Source organism: Falco peregrinus, chromosome 3 (genome assembly GCF_023634155.1).
Source record: "Falco peregrinus isolate bFalPer1 chromosome 3, bFalPer1.pri, whole genome shotgun sequence".
Lineage (NCBI taxonomy): Eukaryota > Metazoa > Chordata > Aves > Falconiformes > Falconidae > Falco > Falco peregrinus.
Genome location: NC_073723.1, coordinates 104,614,801 through 104,636,044, shown reverse-complemented (window position 1 = coordinate 104,636,044; position 21,244 = coordinate 104,614,801). Strand labels below are relative to the sequence as shown.

Genomic DNA, 21,244 nt, shown 5'->3' with positions numbered 1-21,244 from the left:
GCTTGGCAGGTGCCGGGCGTGGACGTCCTTGCCTCGCACAGGAGACTGACTTGAGCTGAAGCCTGGTTTGCTGTGAGCACCGAAACATTTTATTTCAAGCACGTGGTCAGCCTCATCAGGTGTGTGCGTCCCGAGGCACGGGCGCAGGGCAGAGCAGCCCTTTGACGCTGAGGTGGCCTTTGCATCGGCAGGCATTGCCCCAAAGGAAATGGTGGTGGCACACTGCAGCCTGCCCTGCGTGCCGTTTGTCCTGCTGCTCACACCGTTTTTCCCCTTAGGTACTGCAGGAGCTCCTGCAGCCGGCTAAAGAAGTCCAGCAGCTTCTGGACTGGAAACGGGCAGGAGCCGCCCGACTGCGCTGCTGTGGGCCTTGGCCTCGGAACGGGGCTTGAGGTGGTGACAAAATGACTCCAAGCGCGTGCTGTTGGAGTAGCCCTCACTGCTGGGCGCAGGCCCATCTGTAGCAGGATCCAGTCGTAGAAGTGCTGAGTGGAGGTGTAGACTCCGGGCTGCCTGGCTCGGGCACAGCCTCTCCCCCAGCTGGTGACACCAACAAGCCAGAAGTAGTCTGCACTGCTGTCTTGGCACACGAGAGGCCCACCGCTGTCCCCCTGCAGAGGAGGAGAGAGGACAAAGGGGTTGTTGGGTGGCCAGCGTCAGCACGGGGGTTGGCTCCTTCTCTCTGACGGCACCTGCCGGAGCTGTGTTCCCTGCAGAGCGAGGCTGTGTCGAGCGAGCCTTGCCTGGGAAGGGGTGGTGGGCTTGTAAGGTGGGGCTGGCTCTCCTCACTGCACGGTGATGGTGGGTGTGTGGAAGAGAGCTGTGGCAGGCTTGGGATGGGGAGCCGTGGGCTGCCAGGAACACTAGGAGGGCTTTCTGGGCAGAGTGCCATGCCTCTGGGACAAGAGGGGCACTGGGCAGGGGCCTGCCGATGGGGAAGGGGGTATAAGCCCCCCCGGCGGTGGGGACCTGAAGTGGGAGGGGCACTGGCCAGGCCAAGCACATGCTGGGCCATGTTGGCGTAGTTGCGTGTGGCGGGGCTGCCTGTGCTACGGGGCTTGGCTCGTAGCACGCTCCTACCTGGCAGGTGTCAATGCCGCCCTGCGGATAGCCAGCACAGACGTTGTGCGTGTGGATGGCCCCTCTGTACCACCGGCTGCTGTTACAGACGTTGACATCAATGAGGCGGACCTGGGCCTCCTGCAGCACATCCGTTGATCGTCCAGCTGTGAGCACAGGAAGGAATTAGCAAGCAGCAGCTCACTGGCACTTCTCCTCCCCTGCCTGGCGGAATCCCTTGCCTCGCCCGCGCTTGGCTTTGCATCCTGAGAGGCGTTATAGCGGCATTTGCCTTCCGCCTTGCTCTGGGGAAAGGGCTCAGGCCCATCTCTCAAGAGGCATACGTCCCCGCAGGCTGACTCGGGCTCTGGCCTCTGCTGTCAGGAAGCCCAAGCAATGGCCCCGAGCGTGCCAAGCTTGCGCTCGGCACACGAGTACTTCCGCGGTACTCACATCTTGCAGTCGTGGCACCCCAGCCACTGATGTAGCAGTTTTTCAGCTGCGAGACTCTCAGCGAGGCATCGGGCACGCAGGCAAGCTGAACGTAGGCGTTGCACTGCACAGGCTGGTCCAGCTCCAGCAAGGCAATGTCGTTCCTCTGCGTGATGTTACTGTAGCCTTGGTGAAGGAGCAGCCGCTTGATGTTGCGCACCTGGGCCTCAGGGCCCAGCTGAGTCAGCCGCGTGGCACCGATCACCACGCGCCACATGGTGATGTAGCTGGAAGGCAAATGGGGAGAGGACTCAGAGGGAGCACAGCCACGTGCTGCAGCAGCCCAGCCGTTGCCCTGCCTTCCGCTTGACGAGGGAGAGAGGAGAGCAGCGCTCGGGAGGGTGTGACTGGCCTCGCGTGCCTTAGGCTCAAGGAGCACCCAGGCCCTGGGTGTCCTGCGAGGAAACGGGGCGGGAGTAGCCTGTGCTGCTGCGCACGGGGCAAGCGCTAGTGTTGTGGGGCTATGCGTGTTCCCGGTGGCGCCTTACCTGGCCTCGATGAAGCAGTGGGCTGCTGTCAGGACCCACTGTGCGCTGATGAGGGAGCCTCCGCAGGTATGACCCGTGCCCGCTTGCCAGGGATTCTGGATGCTGACGATCCAGGGCCAGGCCCCTGCCTGGGCATCTGTGCCACCCACGACGCGCGACGTGCCGTACTGAAAAGCCATGGGCCGGAGCCCGCAGGTCCCTCTGTAAAGAGAAACTCCTTAGTGTCCTGCTGGATGGCTGGCGCCCCTACGGCTCACGGTCAGCCGTCTTCCCTCCCCACAAGGCGCTGCCTGGCCAGCAGGGCTGGGGAAGCCTGTGGGGCACGTGTGTGTCCACACCCTGCCTCTTTCTGCTTTAGCCCCGTAGGTGAGTACTGCCGACAGCCTGCGTGCTGGCAAGGAAATGAGCCTCCCACACTGGCTGCCCTCCAGCCAAGCCCACAAAGGGCTTGCCCAAGCTCCCTCCCAGAGCCTCGGGCCACTTACCCACAGCTGTCCCATGTGCCGTACGCAGGACAGCACATGGCCAGCAGGATGAGGAGGAGGCGCAGCAAATCCATCCCTGCCAGTGACACGTGGCAGCTGCAAGGAGGAGGGCTTGTCACCGCCAGTGCAGCCGCCAACATACTGCCCCCCGAACTCGCGTTGCCCAGGATGCCCTTGGCCCCGGGGGTGATGTCACAGAGTGGCTGGTTGCCACGGGGCTGGGCGTGGTGGCCTCTGCGGGGAGGGGGGGCAACAGGAGGGGTTCCAAGGAGGACGGGAGGCAGGAGCTGGGATCGCACAGCCCCCACAGAGCCCCGTGGAATGCTCCCTTTGCGCGATGAGGGTGGGCAGGCCCCGTGGCAGGCAGCAGCGCCTGGCTCCCGGCTCTGCCTGCTAACAGCTCACAGGAAAAACCAAGCGTGGCGGCGCTACCTCTTTGCGAAGGTCACTGCCGCCCTGCTCTCAGCAGCCCTTTGCCACCTGCTCCTGCCCAATAAAGAGACACACAACAGAGAACGCAACCACTAGAGGCAGCACGCGCGTGCTTGGCTCTTGAAGAGACACTCTCTTGATGGTCGTGGCAGGCAAGCAGTGACGGGCAAGCCTAATAAGCCAAGCCTAGCCCAGCAGTGCCAACCTTCCTGCACGCAGCACAGGGAAAGGCACACGCAGCACAGTCCTCACTGGCTATGTCAGCCACAGCAACGCCCTCTGGCAGGCTTCGTGTCCCTGCTCTCTTTGGGTTGGATTGTGGTTCTGGAGCAACACTGCAGAGGGCAGCTGTGGCACCTGCTATGCACGGCCGAGGACATACAATCAGAACGCCAAAAAGGCGCCTTCGAAGTCCAATGCTGTAAAACAGACATTAGAATCCCCTGTCGCTGTTAAGAAAGTGGGAGGATTAGGCAGCACCGGGTGTTGGTCAATCGCTATTTGATTAACAGCCCTTAGATGTTGTACTACATGCTGCTCCTGGGCATGTGGCTTTGCAACAACCCCTGTTTTAGGCAATTATGACTTCTAGGCTCCAGTCCGAGCCAGGATTCCAACTTCATAGGATACTGGGTTTGTCTTAGCGGCTTCGCTCCCGGTTTCAATTCCACACTTCCCGGTGCTGCTGGGCTGAGCAACCCCCTGGCCCAAGGCAGCTGCTGCCGTGTGGACACAAGCTCTGCCACCTAGGAGGGTCCCAGTGTGCAGGGCTTTTCGGATGGCAGCAAGGCGGTCACAGGCCATGACGCTCAGAAGTAAAGACTCTGCACGGAGATAGTTCAAGCTGAAAATCATTCGGTAAATATGCAGACCTTGCAACTGGTGCTTCAGCACTTGTGTTTAACAGACTGACTAACAAGGACACTACGGTCTGCACGTGTCGATACCGATCGACTAGCTACGTTGTAAGCAAGAACTATGTTGTCTGCAAGATGTACGAGCCGGGAAGAGAACCAGTACAACCTGGCTCTGCGCTTGCTGGTGTGGACTCCTCAGCACTGCGCGCCAAAGGGAAAAGTACATCCTGAGGAAGGGTGCGAGCCTTCCTCCCAGAGAGCCCAGCCCAGGACCAGCAGGTGTCAATGCACCCGCGCCAGAGTGAGGAGGCTTATGATACCGAGTTCCTGGACCGAATGGTAATAACCCCGCCTTTTCTCGGGAATCTAATGAATATGTATGCTTCTGTGTAATAGGGATCTGCTTACTTAAGCCCTGGGTGTGCAAGTGAGGAGGAGCGATCCCCCTTGCAGCCGGAGCCCCGATAAACATACCTGCTTGATAAGCCTCCTTGAGTTGTAGAGTTTGATTCCGCACGTCAGCACCAATCAAGAAGGCTACAAAGACCTGTGCAGCACATGCCGAGTAGGAGATGGCCCCGTGTCCTGGTTTCAGCTGGCATGGAGTTAACTTTCTTCTTCGTAGCTAGTGAAGTGCTGTGTTTTGGCTATGATGTGAGAACAATGTTGGTAGCCGCACTGATGTTTTCGGTTGTTGCTGCCTAGCGTTTCTGCTAAGTCAAGGCCTTTTTGGTTTCTTGGGCCTTGCCAGCCAGAGTGCTGGAGGGGCACAAGAGACTGGGAAGGGACACAGGCAGGTCAGCTGACCTGAACCAGCCACAGAGGTATTCCATCCCGTGGGACGTCATGCTTGGTATAGAAACTTGGAGGGTTAGCTGGTGGGGGGATTCTTGCTCAGGGACTGGCTGGGCATCGGTCAGCGGGTGGTGAGCAGTTGTACTGGGCATCATTTCCTTTTTTTCCTTCTCCCTTCCTTTTGATTTTACCCTTTTCCCCCACCTTTCCATCCTAATCGTTATTGTTGCTCTTCTTCTTCTTCTTGGTATTGTTACTGTTGTTCTTCACTCTTTCTTCTGTTTAAATTATTACATTGTTCTTATCTCAACCCTCCACTTTTACATTGCTTTCTGATTCTCCTCCCCACCCCTCAGGGTGTGGGGGGGGGGAGTGCGCAAGTGGCTGCGTGGCGTTTGGTTGCCGGTAGCGTTTGGTTGCCGGCCGGGGTTAAACCGCGACACAGGATGGAAATGAAGTCTGTGGCATATGTGGGGCTCGAAGGCAAGCTCCTTCCCCAAATCCTCAGTGCAACCCTTGGGTCTTTCCAGACGCGTCTGTCCTGGGTCACGAGAGTCCAGTTTCAAGGTCACTTGTGGCTCATCCACAAGCGCAGCGGGATCCCACCAGGAGCTGGCCAAAGACGTTCTGTGTTTCCAGCTCCTTTCCCCAAGCCCTCCAGCCCGTGATGACCTGTGTTCCCTTCCTCCCCCAGTGCAGCCTCCCCCTCCTCCCTGAGCAGGCCCACTTTCAGCCCTTTGCAGGGACTCTTTCCCTTTGTGCCCGCCTTGTCTGCCTGCAGCCTGCCTCGCTTGGCAGGTGCCGGGCGTGGACGTCCTTGCCTCGCACAGGAGACTGACTTGAGCTGAAGCCTGGTTTGCTGTGAGCACCGAAACATTTTATTTCAAGCACGTGGTCAGCCTCATCAGGTGTGTGCGTCCCGAGGCACGGGCGCAGGGCAGAGCAGCCCTTTGACGCTGAGGTGGCCTTTGCATCGGCAGGCATTGCCCCAAAGGAAATGGTGGTGGCACACTGCAGCCTGCCCTGCGTGCCGTTTGTCCTGCTGCTCACACCGTTTTTCCCCTTAGGTACTGCAGGAGCTCCTGCAGCCGGCTAAAGAAGTCCAGCAGCTTCTGGACTGGAAACGGGCAGGAGCCGCCCGACTGCGCTGCTGTGGGCCTTGGCCTCGGAACGGGGCTTGAGGTGGTGACAAAATGACTCCAAGCGCGTGCTGTTGGAGTAGCCCTCACTGCTGGGCGCAGGCCCATCTGTAGCAGGATCCAGTCGTAGAAGTGCTGAGTGGAGGTGTAGACTCCGGGCTGCCTGGCTCGGGCACAGCCTCTCCCCCAGCTGGTGACACCAACAAGCCAGAAGTAGTCTGCACTGCTGTCTTGGCACACGAGAGGCCCACCGCTGTCCCCCTGCAGAGGAGGAGAGAGGACAAAGGGGTTGTTGGGTGGCCAGCGTCAGCACGGGGGTTGGCTCCTTCTCTCTGACGGCACCTGCCGGAGCTGTGTTCCCTGCAGAGCGAGGCTGTGTCGAGCGAGCCTTGCCTGGGAAGGGGTGGTGGGCTTGTAAGGTGGGGCTGGCTCTCCTCACTGCACGGTGATGGTGGGTGTGTGGAAGAGAGCTGTGGCAGGCTTGGGATGGGGAGCCGTGGGCTGCCAGGAACACTAGGAGGGCTTTCTGGGCAGAGTGCCATGCCTCTGGGACAAGAGGGGCACTGGGCAGGGGCCTGCCGATGGGGAAGGGGGTATAAGCCCCCCCGGCGGTGGGGACCTGAAGTGGGAGGGGCACTGGCCAGGCCAAGCACATGCTGGGGCCATGTTGGCGTAGTTGCGTGTGGCGGGGCTGCCTGTGCTACGGGGCTTGGCTCGTAGCACGCTCCTACCTGGCAGGTGTCAATGCCGCCCTGCGGATAGCCAGCACAGACGTTGTGCGTGTGGATGGCCCCTCTGTACCACCGGCTGCTGTTACAGACGTTAGACATCAATGAGGCGGACCTGGGCCTCCTGCAGCACATCCGTTGATCGTCCAGCTGTGAGCACAGGAAGGAATTAGCAAGCAGCAGCTCACTGGCACTTCTCCTCCCCTGCCTGGCGGAATCCCTTGCCTCGCCCGCGCTTGGCTTTGCATCCTGAGAGGCGTTATAGCGGCATTTGCCTTCCGCCTTGCTCTGGGGAAAGGGCTCAGGCCCATCTCTCAAGAGGCATACGTCCCCGCAGGCTGACTCGGGCTCTGGCCTCTGCTGTCAGGAAGCCCAAGCAATGGCCCGAGCGTGCCAAGCTTGCGCTCGGCACACGAGTACTTCCGCGGTACTCACATCTTGCAGTCGTGGCACCCCAGCCACTGATGTAGCAGTTTTTTAGCTGCGAGACTCTCAGCGAGGCATCGGGCACGCAGGCAAGCTGAACGTAGGCGTTGCACTGCACAGGCTGGTCCAGCTCCAGCAAGGCAATGTCGTTCCTCTGCGTGATGTTACTGTAGCCTTGGTGAAGGAGCAGCCGCTTGATGTTGCGCACCTGGGCCTCAGGGCCCAGCTGAGTCAGCCGCGTGGCACCGATCACCACGCGCCACATGGTGATGTAGCTGGAAGGCAAATGGGGAGAGGACTCAGAGGGAGCACAGCCACGTGCTGCAGCAGCCCAGCCGTTGCCCTGCCTTCCGCTTGACGAGGGAGAGAGGAGAGCAGCGCTCGGGAGGGTGTGACTGGCCTCGCGTGCCTTAGGCTCAAGGAGCACCCAGGCCCTGGGTGTCCTGCGAGGAAACGGGGCGGGAGTAGCCTGTGCTGCTGCGCACGGGGCAAGCGCTAGTGTTGTGGGGCTATGCGTGTTCCCGGTGGCGCCTTACCTGGCCTCGATGAAGCAGTGGGCTGCTGTCAGGACCCACTGTGCGCTGATGAGGGAGCCTCCGCAGGTATGACCCGTGCCCGCTTGCCAGGGATTCTGGATGCTGACGATCCAGGGCCAGGCCCCTGCCTGGGCATCTGTGCCACCCACGACGCGCGACGTGCCGTACTGAAAAGCCATGGGCCGGAGCCCGCAGGTCCCTCTGTAAAGAGAAACTCCTTAGTGTCCTGCTGGATGGCTGGCGCCCCTACGGCTCACGGTCAGCCGTCTTCCCTCCCCACAAGGCGCTGCCTGGCCAGCAGGGCTGGGGAAGCCTGTGGGGCACGTGTGTGTCCACACCCTGCCTCTTTCTGCTTTAGCCCCGTAGGTGAGTACTGCCGACAGCCTGCGTGCTGGCAAGGAAATGAGCCTCCCACACTGGCTGCCCTCCAGCCAAGCCCACAAAGGGCTTGCCCAAGCTCCCTCCCAGAGCCTCGGGCCACTTACCCACAGCTGTCCCATGTGCCGTACGCAGGACAGCACATGGCCAGCAGGATGAGGAGGAGGCGCAGCAAATCCATCCCTGCCAGTGACACGTGGCAGCTGCAAGGAGGAGGGCTTGTCACCGCCAGTGCAGCCGCCAACATACTGCCCCCCGAACTCGCGTTGCCCAGGATGCCCTTGGCCCCGGGGGTGATGTCACAGAGTGGCTGGTTGCCACGGGGCTGGGCGTGGTGGCCTCTGCGGGGAGGGGGGGCAACAGGAGGGGTTCCAAGGAGGACGGGAGGCAGGAGCTGGGATCGCACAGCCCCCACAGAGCCCCGTGGAATGCTCCCTTTGCGCGATGAGGGTGGGCAGGCCCCGTGGCAGGCAGCAGCGCCTGGCTCCCGGCTCTGCCTGCTAACAGCTCACAGGAAAAACCAAGCGTGGCGGCGCTACCTCTTTGCGAAGGTCACTGCCGCCCTGCTCTCAGCAGCCCTTTGCCACCTGCTCCTGCCCAATAAAGAGACACACAACAGAGAACGCAACCACTAGAGGCAGCACGCGCGTGCTTGGCTCTTGAAGAGACACTCTCTTGATGGTCGTGGCAGGCAAGCAGTGACGGGCAAGCCTAATAAGCCAAGCCTAGCCCAGCAGTGCCAACCTTCCTGCACGCAGCACAGGGAAAGGCACACGCAGCACAGTCCTCACTGGCTATGTCAGCCACAGCAACGCCCTCTGGCAGGCTTCGTGTCCCTGCTCTCTTTGGGTTGGATTGTGGTTCTGGAGCAACACTGCAGAGGGCAGCTGTGGCACCTGCTATGCACGGCCGAGGACATACAATCAGAACGCCAAAAAGGCGCCTTCGAAGTCCAATGCTGTAAAACAGACATTAGAATCCCCTGTCGCTGTTAAGAAAGTGGGAGGATTAGGCAGCACCGGGTGTTGGTCAATCGCTATTTGATTAACAGCCCTTAGATGTTGTACTACATGCTGCTCCTGGGCATGTGGCTTTGCAACAACCCCTGTTTTAGGCAATTATGACTTCTAGGCTCCAGTCCGAGCCAGGATTCCAACTTCATAGGATACTGGGTTTGTCTTAGCGGCTTCGCTCCCGGTTTCAATTCCACACTTCCCGGTGCTGCTGGGCTGAGCAACCCCCTGGCCCAAGGCAGCTGCTGCCGTGTGGACACAAGCTCTGCCACCTAGGAGGGTCCCAGTGTGCAGGGCTTTTCGGATGGCAGCAAGGCGGTCACAGGCCATGACGCTCAGAAGTAAAGACTCTGCACGGAGATAGTTCAAGCTGAAAATCATTCGGTAAATATGCAGACCTTGCAACTGGTGCTTCAGCACTTGTGTTTAACAGACTGACTAACAAGGACACTACGGTCTGCACGTGTCGATACCGATCGACTAGCTACGTTGTAAGCAAGAACTATGTTGTCTGCAAGATGTACGAGCCGGGAAGAGAACCAGTACAACCTGGCTCTGCGCTTGCTGGTGTGGACTCCTCAGCACTGCGCGCCAAAGGGAAAAGTACATCCTGAGGAAGGGTGCGAGCCTTCCTCCCAGAGAGCCCAGCCCAGGACCAGCAGGTGTCAATGCACCCGCGCCAGAGTGAGGAGGCTTATGATACTGAGTTCCTGGACCGAATGGTAATAACCCCGCCTTTTCTCGGGAATCTAATGAATATGTATGCTTCTGTGTAATAGGGATCTGCTTACTTAAGCCCTGGGTGTGCAAGTGAGGAGGAGCGATCCCCCTTGCAGCCGGAGCCCCGATAAACATACCTGCTTGATAAGCCTCCTTGAGTTGTAGAGTTTGATTCCGCACGTCAGCACCAATCAAGAAGGCTACAAAGACCTGTGCAGCACATGCCGAGTAGGAGATGGCCCCGTGTCCTGGTTTCAGCTGGCATGGAGTTAACTTTCTTCTTCGTAGCTAGTGAAGTGCTGTGTTTTGGCTATGATGTGAGAACAATGTTGGTAGCCGCACTGATGTTTTCGGTTGTTGCTGCCTAGCGTTTCTGCTAAGTCAAGGCCTTTTTGGTTTCTTGGGCCTTGCCAGCCAGAGTGCTGGAGGGGCACAAGAGACTGGGAAGGGACACAGGCAGGTCAGCTGACCTGAACCAGCCACAGAGGTATTCCATCCCGTGGGACGTCATGCTTGGTATAGAAACTTGGAGGGTTAGCTGGTGGGGGGATTCTTGCTCAGGGACTGGCTGGGCATCGGTCAGCGGGTGGTGAGCAGTTGTACTGGGCATCATTTCCTTTTTTTCCTTCTCCCTTCCTTTTGATTTTACCCTTTTCCCCCACCTTTCCATCCTAATCGTTATTGGTGTTCTTCTTCTTCTTCTTGGTATTGTTACTGTTGTTCTTCACTCTTTCTTCTGTTTAAATTATTACATTGTTCTTATCTCAACCCTCCACTTTTACATTGCTTTCTGATTCTCCTCCCCACCCCTCAGGGTGTGGGGGGGGGGGAGTGCGCAAGTGGCTGCGTGGCGTTTGGTTGCCGGTAGCGTTTGGTTGCCGGCCGGGGTTAAACCGCGACACAGGATGGAAATGAAGTCTGTGGCATATGTGGGGCTCGAAGGCAAGCTCCTTCCCCAAATCCTCAGTGCAACCCTTGGGTCTTTCCAGACGCGTCTGTCCTGGGTCACGAGAGTCCAGTTTCAAGGTCACTTGTGGCTCATCCACAAGCGCAGCGGGATCCCACCAGGAGCTGGCCAAAGACGTTCTGTGTTTCCAGCTCCTTTCCCCAAGCCCTCCAGCCCGTGATGACCTGTGTTCCCTTCCTCCCCCAGTGCAGCCTCCCCCTCCTCCCTGAGCAGGCCCACTTTCAGCCCTTTGCAGGGACTCTTTCCCTTTGTGCCCGCCTTGTCTGCCTGCAGCCTGCCTCGCTTGGCAGGTGCCGGGCGTGGACGTCCTTGCCTCGCACAGGAGACTGACTTGAGCTGAAGCCTGGTTTGCTGTGAGCACCGAAACATTTTATTTCAAGCACGTGGTCAGCCTCATCAGGTGTGTGCGTCCCGAGGCACGGGCGCAGGGCAGAGCAGCCCTTTGACGCTGAGGTGGCCTTTGCATCGGCAGGCATTGCCCCAAAGGAAATGGTGGTGGCACACTGCAGCCTGCCCTGCGTGCCGTTTGTCCTGCTGCTCACACCGTTTTTCCCCTTAGGTACTGCAGGAGCTCCTGCAGCCGGCTAAAGAAGTCCAGCAGCTTCTGGACTGGAAACGGGCAGGAGCCGCCCGACTGCGCTGCTGTGGGCCTTGGCCTCGGAACGGGGCTTGAGGTGGTGACAAAATGACTCCAAGCGCGTGCTGTTGGAGTAGCCCTCACTGCTGGGCGCAGGCCCATCTGTAGCAGGATCCAGTCGTAGAAGTGCTGAGTGGAGGTGTAGACTCCGGGCTGCCTGGCTCGGGCACAGCCTCTCCCCCAGCTGGTGACACCAACAAGCCAGAAGTAGTCTGCACTGCTGTCTTGGCACACGAGAGGCCCACCGCTGTCCCCCTGCAGAGGAGGAGAGAGGACAAAGGGGTTGTTGGGTGGCCAGCGTCAGCACGGGGGTTGGCTCCTTCTCTCTGACGGCACCTGCCGGAGCTGTGTTCCCTGCAGAGCGAGGCTGTGTCGAGCGAGCCTTGCCTGGGAAGGGGTGGTGGGCTTGTAAGGTGGGGCTGGCTCTCCTCACTGCACGGTGATGGTGGGTGTGTGGAAGAGAGCTGTGGCAGGCTTGGGATGGGGAGCCGTGGGCTGCCAGGAACACTAGGAGGGCTTTCTGGGCAGAGTGCCATGCCTCTGGGACAAGAGGGGCACTGGGCAGGGGCCTGCCGATGGGGAAGGGGGTATAAGCCCCCCCGGCGGTGGGGACCTGAAGTGGGAGGGGCACTGGCCAGGCCAAGCACATGCCGGGCCATGTTGGCGTAGTTGCGTGTGGCGGGGCTGCCTGTGCTACGGGGCTTGGCTCGTAGCACGCTCCTACCTGGCAGGTGTCAATGCTGCCCTGCGGATAGCCAGCACAGACGTTGTGCGTGTGGATGGCCCCTCTGTACCACCGGCTGCTGTTACAGACGTTGACATCAATGAGGCGGACCTGGGCCTCCTGCAGCACATCCGTTGATCGTCCAGCTGCGAGCACAGGAAGGAATTAGCAAGCAGCAGCTCACTGGCACTTCTCCTCCCCTGCCTGGCGGAATCCCTTGCCTCGCCCGCGCTTGGCTTTGCATCCTGAGAGGCGTTATAGCGGCATTTGCCTTCCGCCTTGCTCTGGGGAAAGGGCTCAGGCCCATCTCTCAAGAGGCATACGTCCCCGCAGGCTGACTCGGGCTCTGGCCTCTGCTGTCAGGAAGCCCAAGCAATGGCCCCGAGCGTGCCAAGCTTGCGCTCGGCACACGAGTACTTCCGCGGTACTCACATCTTGCAGTCGTGGCACCCCAGCCGCTGATGTAGCAGTTTTTCAGCTGCGAGACTCTCAGCGAGGCATCGGGCACGCAGGCAAGCTGAACGTAGGCGTTGCACTGCACAGGCTGGTCCAGCTCCAGCAAGGCAATGTCGTTCCTCTGCGTGATGTTACTGTAGCCTTGGTGAAGGAGCAGCCGCTTGATGTTGCGCACCTGGGCCTCAGGGCCCAGCTGAGTCAGCCGCGTGGCACCGATCACCACGCGCCACATGGTGATGTAGCTGGAAGGCAAATGGGGAGAGGACTCAGAGGGAGCACAGCCACGTGCTGCAGCAGCCCAGCCGTTGCCCTGCCTTCCGCTTGACGAGGGAGAGAGGAGAGCAGTGCTCGGGAGGGTGTGACTGGCCTCGCGTGCCTTAGGCTCAAGGAGCACCCAGGCCCTGGGTGTCCTGCGAGGAAACGGGGCGGGAGTAGCCTGTGCTGCTGCGCACGGGGCAAGCGCTAGTGTTGTGGGGCTATGCGTGTTCCCGGTGGCGCCTTACCTGGCCTCGATGAAGCAGTGGGCTGCTGTCAGGACCCACTGTGCGCTGATGAGGGAGCCTCCGCAGGTATGACCCGTGCCCGCTTGCCAGGGATTCTGGATGCTGACGATCCAGGGCCAGGCCCCTGCCTGGGCATCTGTGCCACCCACGACGCGCGACATGCCGTACTGAAAAGCCATGGGCCGGAGCCCGCAGGTCCCTCTGTAAAGAGAAACTCCTTAGTGTCCTGCTGGATGGCTGGCGCCCCTACGGCTCACGGTCAGCCGTCTTCCCTCCCCACAAGGCGCTGCCTGGCCAGCAGGGCTGGGGAAGCCTGTGGGGCACGTGTGTGTCCACACCCTGCCTCTTTCTGCTTTAGCCCCGTAGGTGAGTACTGCCAACAGCCTGCGTGCTGGCAAGGAAATGAGCCTCCCACACTGGCTGCCCTCCAGCCAAGCCCACAAGGGCTTGCCCAAGCTCCCTCCCAGAGCCTCGGGCCACTTACCCACAGCTGTCCCATGTGCCGTACGCAGGACAGCACATGGCCAGCAGGATGAGGAGGAGGCGCAGCAAATCCATCCCTGCCAGTGACACGTGGCAGCTGCAAGGAGGAGGGCTTGTCACCGCCAGTGCAGCCGCCAACATACTGCCCCCCGAACTCACGTTGCCCAGGATGCCCTTGGCCCCGGGGGTGATGTCACAGAGTGGCTGGTTGCCACGGGGCTGGGCGTGGTGGCCTCTGCGGGGAGGGGGGGCAACAGGAGGGGTTCCAAGCAGGACGGGAGGCAGGAGCTGGGATCGCACAGCCCCCACAGAGCCCCGTGGAATGCTCCCTTTGCGCGATGAGGGTGGGCAGGCCCCGTGGCAGGCAGCAGCGCCTGGCTCCCGGCTCTGCCTGCTAACAGCTCACAGGAAAAACCAAGCGTGGCGGCGCTACCTCTTTGCGAAGGTCACTGCCGCCCTGCTCTCGGCAGCCCTTTGCCACCTGCTCCTGCCCAATAAAGAGACACACAACAGAGAACGCAACCACTAGAGGCAGCACGCGCCTGCTTGGCTCTTGAAGAGACACTCTCTTGATGGTCGTGGCAGGCAAGCAGTGACGGGCAAGCCAAATAAGCCAAGCCTAGCCCAGCAGTGCCAACCTTCCTGCACGCAGCACAGGGAAAGGCACACGCAGCACAGTCCTCACTGGCTATGTCAGCCACAGCAACGCCCTCTGGCAGGCTTCGTGTCCCTGCTCTCTTTGGGTTGGATTGTGGTTCTGGAGCAACACTGCAGAGGGCAGCTGTGGCACCTGCTATGCACGGCCGAGGACATACAATCAGAACGCCAAAAAGGCGCCTTCGAAGTCCAATGCTGTAAAACAGACATTAGAATCCCCTGTCGCTGTTAAGAAAGTGGGAGGATTAGGCAGCACCGGGTGTTGGTCAATCGCTATTTGATTAACAGCCCTTAGATGTTGTACTACATGCTGCTCCTGGGCATGTGGCTTTGCAACAACCCCTGTTTTAGGCAATTATGACTTCTAGGCTCCAGTCCGAGCCAGGATTCCAACTTCATAGGATACTGGGTTTGTCTTAGCGGCTTCGCTCCCGGTTTCAATTCCACACTTGCTGGTGCTGCTGGGCTGAGCAACCCCCTGGCCCAAGGCAGCTGCTGCCGTGTGGACACAAGCTCTGCCACCTAGGAGGGTCCCAGTGTGCAGGGCTTTTCGGATGGCAGCAAGGCGGTCACAGGCCATGACGCTCAGAAGTAAAGACTCTGCACTGAGATAGTTCAAGCTGAAAATCATTCGGTAAATATGCAGACCTTGCAACTGGTGCTTCAGCACTTGTGTTTAACAGACTGACTAACAAGGACACTACGGTCTGCACGTGTCGATACCGATCGACTAGCTACGTTGTAAGCAAGAACTATGTTGTCTGCAAGATGTACGAGCCGGGAAGAGAACCAGTACAACCTGGCTCTGCGCTTGCTGGTGTGGACTCCTCAGCACTGCGCGCCAAAGGGAAAAGTACATCCTGAGGAAGGGTGCGAGCCTTCCTCCCAGAGAGCCCAGCCCAGGACCAGCAGGTGTCAATGCACCCGCGCCAGAGTGAGGAGGCTTATGATACTGAGTTCCTGGATCGAATGGTAATAACCCCGCCTTTTCTTGGGAATTTTAATGAATATGTATGCTTCTGTGTAATAGGGATCTGCTTACTTAAGCCCTGGGTGTGCAAGTGAGGAGGAGCGATCCCCCTTGCAGCCGGAGCCCCGATAAACATACCTGCTTGATAAGCCTCCTTGAGTTGTAGAGTTTGATTCCGCACGTCAGCACCAATCAAGAAGGCTACAAAGACCTGTGCAGCACATGCCGAGTAGGAGATGGCCCCGTGTCCTGGTTTCAGCTGGCATGGAGTTAACTTTCTTCTTCGTAGCTAGTGAAGTGCTGTGTTTTGGCTATGATGTGAGAACAATGTTGGTAGCCGCACTGATGTTTTCGGTTGTTGCTGCCTAGCGTTTCTGCTAAGTCAAGGCCTTTTTGGTTTCTTGGGCCTTGCCAGCCAGAGTGCTGGAGGGGCACAAGAGACTGGGAAGGGACACAGGCAGGTCAGCTGACCTGAACCAGCCACAGAGGTATTCCGTCCCGTGGGACATCATGCTTGGCATAGAAACTTGGAGGGTTAGCTGGCAGGGGGATTCTTGCTCAGGGACTGGCTGGGCATCGGTCAGCGGGTGGTGAGCAGTTGTACTGGGCATCATTTCCTTTTTTTCCTTCTCCCTTCCTTTTGATTTTACCCTTTTCCCCCACCTTTCCATCCTAATCGTTATTGTTGCTCTTCTTCTTCTTCTTGGTATTGTTACTGTTGTTCTTCACTCTTTCTTCTGTTTAAATTATTACATTGTTCTTATCTCAACCCTCCACTTTTACATTGCTTTCTGATTCTCCTCCCCACCCCTCAGGGTGTGTGGGGGGGGAGTGCGCAAGTGGCTGCGTGGCGTTTGGTTGCCGGTAGCGTTTGGTTGCCGGCCGGGGTTAAACCGCGACACAGGATGGAAATGAAGTCTGTGGCATATGTGGGGCTCGAAGGCAAGCTCCTTCCCCAAATCCTCAGTGCAACCCTTGGGTCTTTCCAGACGCGTCTGTCCTGGGTCACGAGAGTCCAGTTTCAAGGTCACTTGTGGCTCATCCACAAGCGCAGCGGGATCCCACCAGGAGCTGGCCAAAGACGTTCTGTGTTTCCAGCTCCTTTCCCCAAGCCCTCCAGCCCGTGATGACCTGTGTTCCCTTCCTCCCCCAGTGCAGCCTCCCCCTCCTCCCTGAGCAGGCCCACTTTCAGCCCTTTGCAGGGACTCTTTCCCTTTGTGCCCGCCTTGTCTGCCTGCAGCCTGCCTCGCTTGGCAGGTGCCGGGCGTGGACGTCCTTGCCTCGCACAGGAGACTGACTTGAGCTGAAGCCTGGTTTGCTGTGAGCACCGAAACATTTTATTTCAAGCACGTGGTCAGCCTCATCAGGTGTGTGCGTCCCGAGGCACGGGCGCAGGGCAGAGCAGCCCTTTGACGCTGAGGTGGCCTTTGCATCGGCAGGCATTGCCCCAAAGGAAATGGTGGTGGCACACTGCAGCCTGCCCTGCGTGCCGTTTGTCCTGCTGCTCACACCGTTTTTCCCCTTAGGTACTGCAGGAGCTCCTGCAGCCGGCTAAAGAAGTCCAGCAGCTTCTGGACTGGAAACGGGCAGGAGCCGCCCGACTGCGCTGCTGTGGGCCTTGGCCTCGGAACGGGGCTTGAGGTGGTGACAAAATGACTCCAAGCGCGTGCTGTTGGAGTAGCCCTCACTGCTGGGCGCAGGCCCATCTGTAGCAGGATCCAGTCGTAGAAGTGCTGAGTGGAGGTGTAGACTCCGGGCTGCCTGGCTCGGGCACAGCCTCTCCCCCAGCTGGTGACACCAACAAGCCAGAAGTAGTCTGCACTGCTGTCTTGGCACACGAGAGGCCCACCGCTGTCCCCCTGCAGAGGAGGAGAGAGGACAAAGGGGTTGTTGGGTGGCCAGCGTCAGCACGGGGGTTGGCTCCTTCTCTCTGACGGCACCTGCCGGAGCTGTGTTCCCTGCAGAGCGAGGCTGTGTCGAGCGAGCCTTGCCTGGGAAGGGGTGGTGGGCTTGTAAGGTGGGGCTGGCTCTCCTCACTGCACGGTGATGGTGGGTGTGTGGAAGAGAGCTGTGGCAGGCTTGGGATGGGGAGCCGTGGGCTGCCAGGAACACTAGGAGGGCTTTCTGGGCAGAGTGCCATGCCTCTGGGACAAGAGGGGCACTGGGCAGGGGCCTGCCGATGGGGAAGGGGGTATAAGCCCCCCCGGCGGTGGGGACCTGAAGTGGGAGGGGCACTGGCCAGGCCAAGCACATGCTGGGCCATGTTGGCGTAGTTGCGTGTGGCGGGGCTGCCTGTGCTACGGGGCTTGGCTCGTAGCACGCTCCTACCTGGCAGGTGTCAATGCCGCCCTGCGGATAGCCAGCACAGACGTTGTGCGTGTGGATGGCCCCTCTGTACCACCGGCTGCTGTTACAGACGTTGACATCAATGAGGCGGACCTGGGCCTCCTGCAGCACATCCGTTGATCGTCCAGCTGCGAGCACAGGAAGGAATTAGCAAGCAGCAGCTCACTGGCACTTCTCCTCCCCTGCCTGGCGGAATCCCTTGCCTCGCCCGCGCTTGGCTTTGCATCCTGAGAGGCGTTATAGCGGCATTTGCCTTCCGCCTTGCTCTGGGGAAAGGGCTCAGGCCCATCTCTCAAGAGGCATACGTCCCCACAGGCTGACTCGGGCTCTGGCCTCTGCTGTCAGGAAGCCCAAGCAATGGCCCCGAGCGTGCCAAGCTTGCGCTCGGCACACGAGTACTTCCGCGGTACTCACATCTTGCAGTCGTGGCACCCCAGCCGCTGATGTAGCAGTTTTTCAGCTGCGAGACTCTCAGCGAGGCATCGGGCACGCAGGCAAGCTGAACGTAGGCGTTGCACTGCACAGGCTGGTCCAGCTCCAGCAAGGCAATGTCGTTCCTCTGCGTGATGTTACTGTAGCCTTGGTGAAGGAGCAGCCGCTTGATGTTGCGCACCTGGGCCTCAGGGCCCAGCTGAGTCAGCCGCGTGGCACCGATCACCACGCGCCACATGGTGATGTAGCTGGAAGGCAAATGGGGAGAGGACTCAGAGGGAGCACAGCCACGTGCTGCAGCAGCCCAGCCGTTGCCCTGCCTTCCGCTTGACGAGGGAGAGAGGAGAGCAGCGCTCGGGAGGGTGTGACTGGCCTCGCGTGCCTTAGGCTCAAGGAGCACCCAGGCCCTGGGTGTCCTGCGAGGAAACGGGGCGGGAGTAGCCCGTGCTGCTGCGCACGGGGCAAGCGCTAGTGTTGTGGGGCTATGCGCGTTCCCGGTGGCGCCTTACCTGGCCTCGATGAAGCAGTGGGCTGCTGTCAGGACCCACTGTGCGCTGATGAGGGAGCCTCCGCAGGTATGACCCGTGCCCGCTTGCCAGGGATTCTGGATGCTGACGATCCAGGGCCAGGCCCCTGCCTGGGCATCTGTGCCACCCACGACGCGCGACATGCCGTACTGAAAAGCCATGGGCCGGAGCCCGCAGGTCCCTCTGTAAAGAGAAACTCCTTAGTGTCCTGCTGGATGGCTGGCGCCCCTACGGCTCACGGTCAGCCGTCTTCCCTCCCCACAAGGCGCTGCCTGGCCAGCAGGGCTGGGGAAGCCTGTGGGGCACGTGTGTGTCCACACCCTGCCTCTTTCTGCTTTAGCCCCGTAGGTGAGTACTGCCAACAGCCTGCGTGCTGGCAAGGAAATGAGCCTCCCACACTGGCTGCCCTCCAGCCAAGCCCACAAGGGCTTGCCCAAGCTCCCTCCCAGAGCCTCGGGCCACTTACCCACAGCTGTCCCATGTGCCGTACGCAGGACAGCACATGGCCAGCAGGATGAGGAGGAGGCGCAGCAAATCCATCCCTGCCAGTGACACGTGGCAGCTGCAAGGAGGAGGGCTTGTCACCGCCAGTGCAGCCGCCAACATACTGCCCCCCGAACTCACGTTGCCCAGGATGCCCTTGGCCCCGGGGGTGATGTCACAGAGTGGCTGGTTGCCACGGGGCTGGGCGTGGTGGCCTCTGCGGGGAGGGGGGGCAACAGGAGGGGTTCCAAGCAGGACGGGAGGCTGGGATCGCACAGCCCCCACAGAGCCCCGTGGAATGCTCCCTTTGCGCGATGAGGGTGGGCAGGCCCCGTGGCAGGCAGCAGCGCCTGGCTCCCGGCTCTGCCTGCTAACAGCTCACAGGAAAAACCAAGCGTGGCGGCGCTACCTCTTTGCGAAGGTCACTGCCGCCCTGCTCTCGGCAGCCCTTTGCCACCTGCTCCTGCCCAATAAAGAGACACACAACAGAGAACGCAACCACTAGAGGCAGCACGCGCCTGCTTGGCTCTTGAAGAGACACTCTTGATGGTCGTGGCAGGCAAGCAGTGACGGGCAAGCCTAATAAGCCAAGCCTAGCCCAGCAGTGCCAACCTTCCTGCACGCAGCACAGGGAAAGGCACACGCAGCACAGTCCTCACTGGCTATGTCAGCCACAGCAACGCCCTCTGGCAGGCTTCGTGTCCCTGCTCTCTTTGGGTTGGATTGTGGTTCTGGAGCAACACTGCAGAGGGCAGCTGTGGCACCTGCTATGCACGGCCGAGGACATACAATCAGAACGCCAAAAAGGCGCCTTCGAAGTCCAATGCTGTAAAACAGACATTAGAATCCCCTGTCGCTGTTAAGAAAGTGGGAGGATTAGGCAGCACCGGGTGTTGGTCAATCGCTATTTGATTAACAGCCCTTAGATGTTGTACTACATGCTGCTCCTGGGCATGTGGCTTTGCAACAACCCCTGTTTTAGGCAATTATGACTTCTAGGCTCCAGTCCGAGCCAGGATTCCAACTTCATAGGATACTGGGTTTGTCTTAGCGGCTTCGCTCCCGGTTTCAATTCCACACTTGCTGGTGCTGCTGGGCTGAGCAACCCCCTGGCCCAAGGCAGCTGCTGCCGTGTGGACACAAGCTCTGCCACCTAGGAGGGTCCCAGTGTGCAGGGCTTTTCGGATGGCAGCAAGGCGGTCACAGGCCATGACGCTCAGAAGTAAAGACTCTGCACTGAGATAGTTCAAGCTGAAAATCATTCGGTAAATATGCAGACCTTGCAACTGGTGCTTCAGCACTTGTGTTTAACAGACTGACTAACAAGGACACTACGGTCTGCACGTGTCGATACCGATCGACTAGCTACGTTGTAAGCAAGAACTATGTTGTCTGCAAGATGTACGAGCCGGGAAGAGAACCAGTACAACCTGGCTCTGCGCTTGCTGGTGTGGACTCCTCAGCACTGCGCGCCAAAGGGAAAAGTACATCCTGAGGAAGGGTGCGAGCCTTCCTCCCAGAGAGCCCAGCCCAGGACCAGCAGGTGTCAATGCACCCGCGCCAGAGTGAGGAGGCTTATGATACTGAGTTCCTGGACCGAATGGTAATAACCCCGCCTTTTCTTGGGAATTTTAATGAATATGTATGCTTCTGTGTAATAGGGATCTGCTTACTTAAGCCCTGGGTGTGCAAGTGAGGAGGAGCGATCCCCCTTGCAGCCGGAGCCCCGATAAACATACCTGCTTGATAAGCCTCCTTGAGTTGTAGAGTTTGATTCCGCACGTCAGCACCAATCAAGAAGGCTACAAAGACCTGTGCAGCACATGCCGAGTAGGAGATGGCCCCGTGTCCTGGTTTCAGCTGGCATGGAGTTAACTTTCTTCTTCGTAGCTAGTGAAGTGCTGTGTTTTGGCTATGATGTGAGAACAATGTTGGTAGCCGCACTGATGTTTTCGGTTGTTGCTGCCTAGCGTTTCTGCTAAGTCAAGGCCTTTTTGGTTTCTTGGGCCTTGCCAGCCAGAGTGCTGGAGGGGCACAAGAGACTGGGAAGGGACACAGGCAGGTCAGCTGACCTGAACCAGCCACAGAGGTATTCCATCCCGTGGGACATCATGCTTGGTATAGAAACTTGGAGGGTTAGCTGGTGGGGGGATTCTTGCTCAGGGACTGGCTGGGCATCGGTCAGCGGGTGGTGAGCAGTTGTACTGGGCATCATTTCCTTTTTTTCCTTCTCCCTTCCTTTTGATTTTACCCTTTTCCCCCACCTTTCCATCCTAATCGTTATTGTTGCTCTTCTTCTTCTTCTTGGTATTGTTACTGTTGTTCTTCACTCTTTCTTCTGTTTAAATTATTACATTGTTCTTATCTCAACCCTCCACTTTTACATTGCTTTCTGATTCTCCTCCCCACCCCTCAGGGTGTGGGGGGGGGGAGTGCGCAAGTGGCTGCGTGGCGTTTGGTTGCCGGTAGCGTTTGGTTGCCGGCCGGGGTTAAACCGCGACACAGGATGGA

At 59.3% G+C, this 21,244-nt stretch overlaps 2 protein-coding genes across 2 annotated transcripts; both read right to left on the bottom strand.

Annotated features, from left to right (window-relative positions):
- Positions 1-257: 257 nt before the first annotated feature.
- Positions 258-2,598, bottom strand: LOC129784123 (acrosin-like). Its single transcript, XM_055799920.1, has 5 exons — positions 2,525-2,598; positions 2,040-2,240; positions 1,513-1,778; positions 1,081-1,226; positions 258-611 (listed from the first exon to the last, which is right to left on the bottom strand). Exons 1-5 carry the CDS (start codon positions 2,596-2,598, stop codon positions 258-260), a joined length of 1,041 nt encoding a protein of 346 aa, XP_055655895.1.
- Positions 2,599-6,569: 3,971 nt separating this feature from the next.
- Positions 6,570-18,790, bottom strand: LOC129784122 (transmembrane protease serine 9-like). The gene is made up of 13 exons (XM_055799919.1): positions 18,717-18,790; positions 18,233-18,433; positions 17,706-17,971; positions 17,274-17,419; positions 16,455-16,804; positions 13,478-13,553; positions 12,836-12,930; positions 12,309-12,574; positions 11,902-12,022; positions 8,065-8,156; positions 7,438-7,519; positions 6,911-7,176; positions 6,570-6,625 (listed from the first exon to the last, which is right to left on the bottom strand). The coding sequence occupies exons 1-13, from the start codon at positions 18,788-18,790 to the stop codon at positions 6,570-6,572; spliced, it is 2,091 nt and encodes a 696-aa protein (XP_055655894.1).
- Between the last annotated feature and the right edge of the window lie 2,454 nt (positions 18,791-21,244).

Coding starts and splice junctions, on each gene's coding strand:
- LOC129784122 (XM_055799919.1), bottom strand. CDS start 18,790: ATGGATTTGCTGCGCCTCCTCCTCATCCTGCTGGCCATGTGCTGTCCT. Junction 18,434..18,716: donor GGCACATGGGACAGCTGTGG/GTAAGTGGCCCG, acceptor TTCTCTTTACAG/AGGGACCTGCGGGCTCCGGC. Junction 17,972..18,232: donor CACTGCTTCATCGAGGCCAG/GTAAGGCGCCAC, acceptor TTTGCCTTCCAG/CTACATCACCATGTGGCGCG.
- LOC129784123 (XM_055799920.1), bottom strand. CDS start 2,598: ATGGATTTGCTGCGCCTCCTCCTCATCCTGCTGGCCATGTGCTGTCCT. Junction 2,241..2,524: donor GGCACATGGGACAGCTGTGG/GTAAGTGGCCCG, acceptor TTCTCTTTACAG/AGGGACCTGCGGGCTCCGGC. Junction 612..1,080: donor GCGGCATTGACACCTGCCAG/GTAGGAGCGTGC, acceptor CCTCCTCTGCAG/GGGGACAGCGGTGGGCCTCT.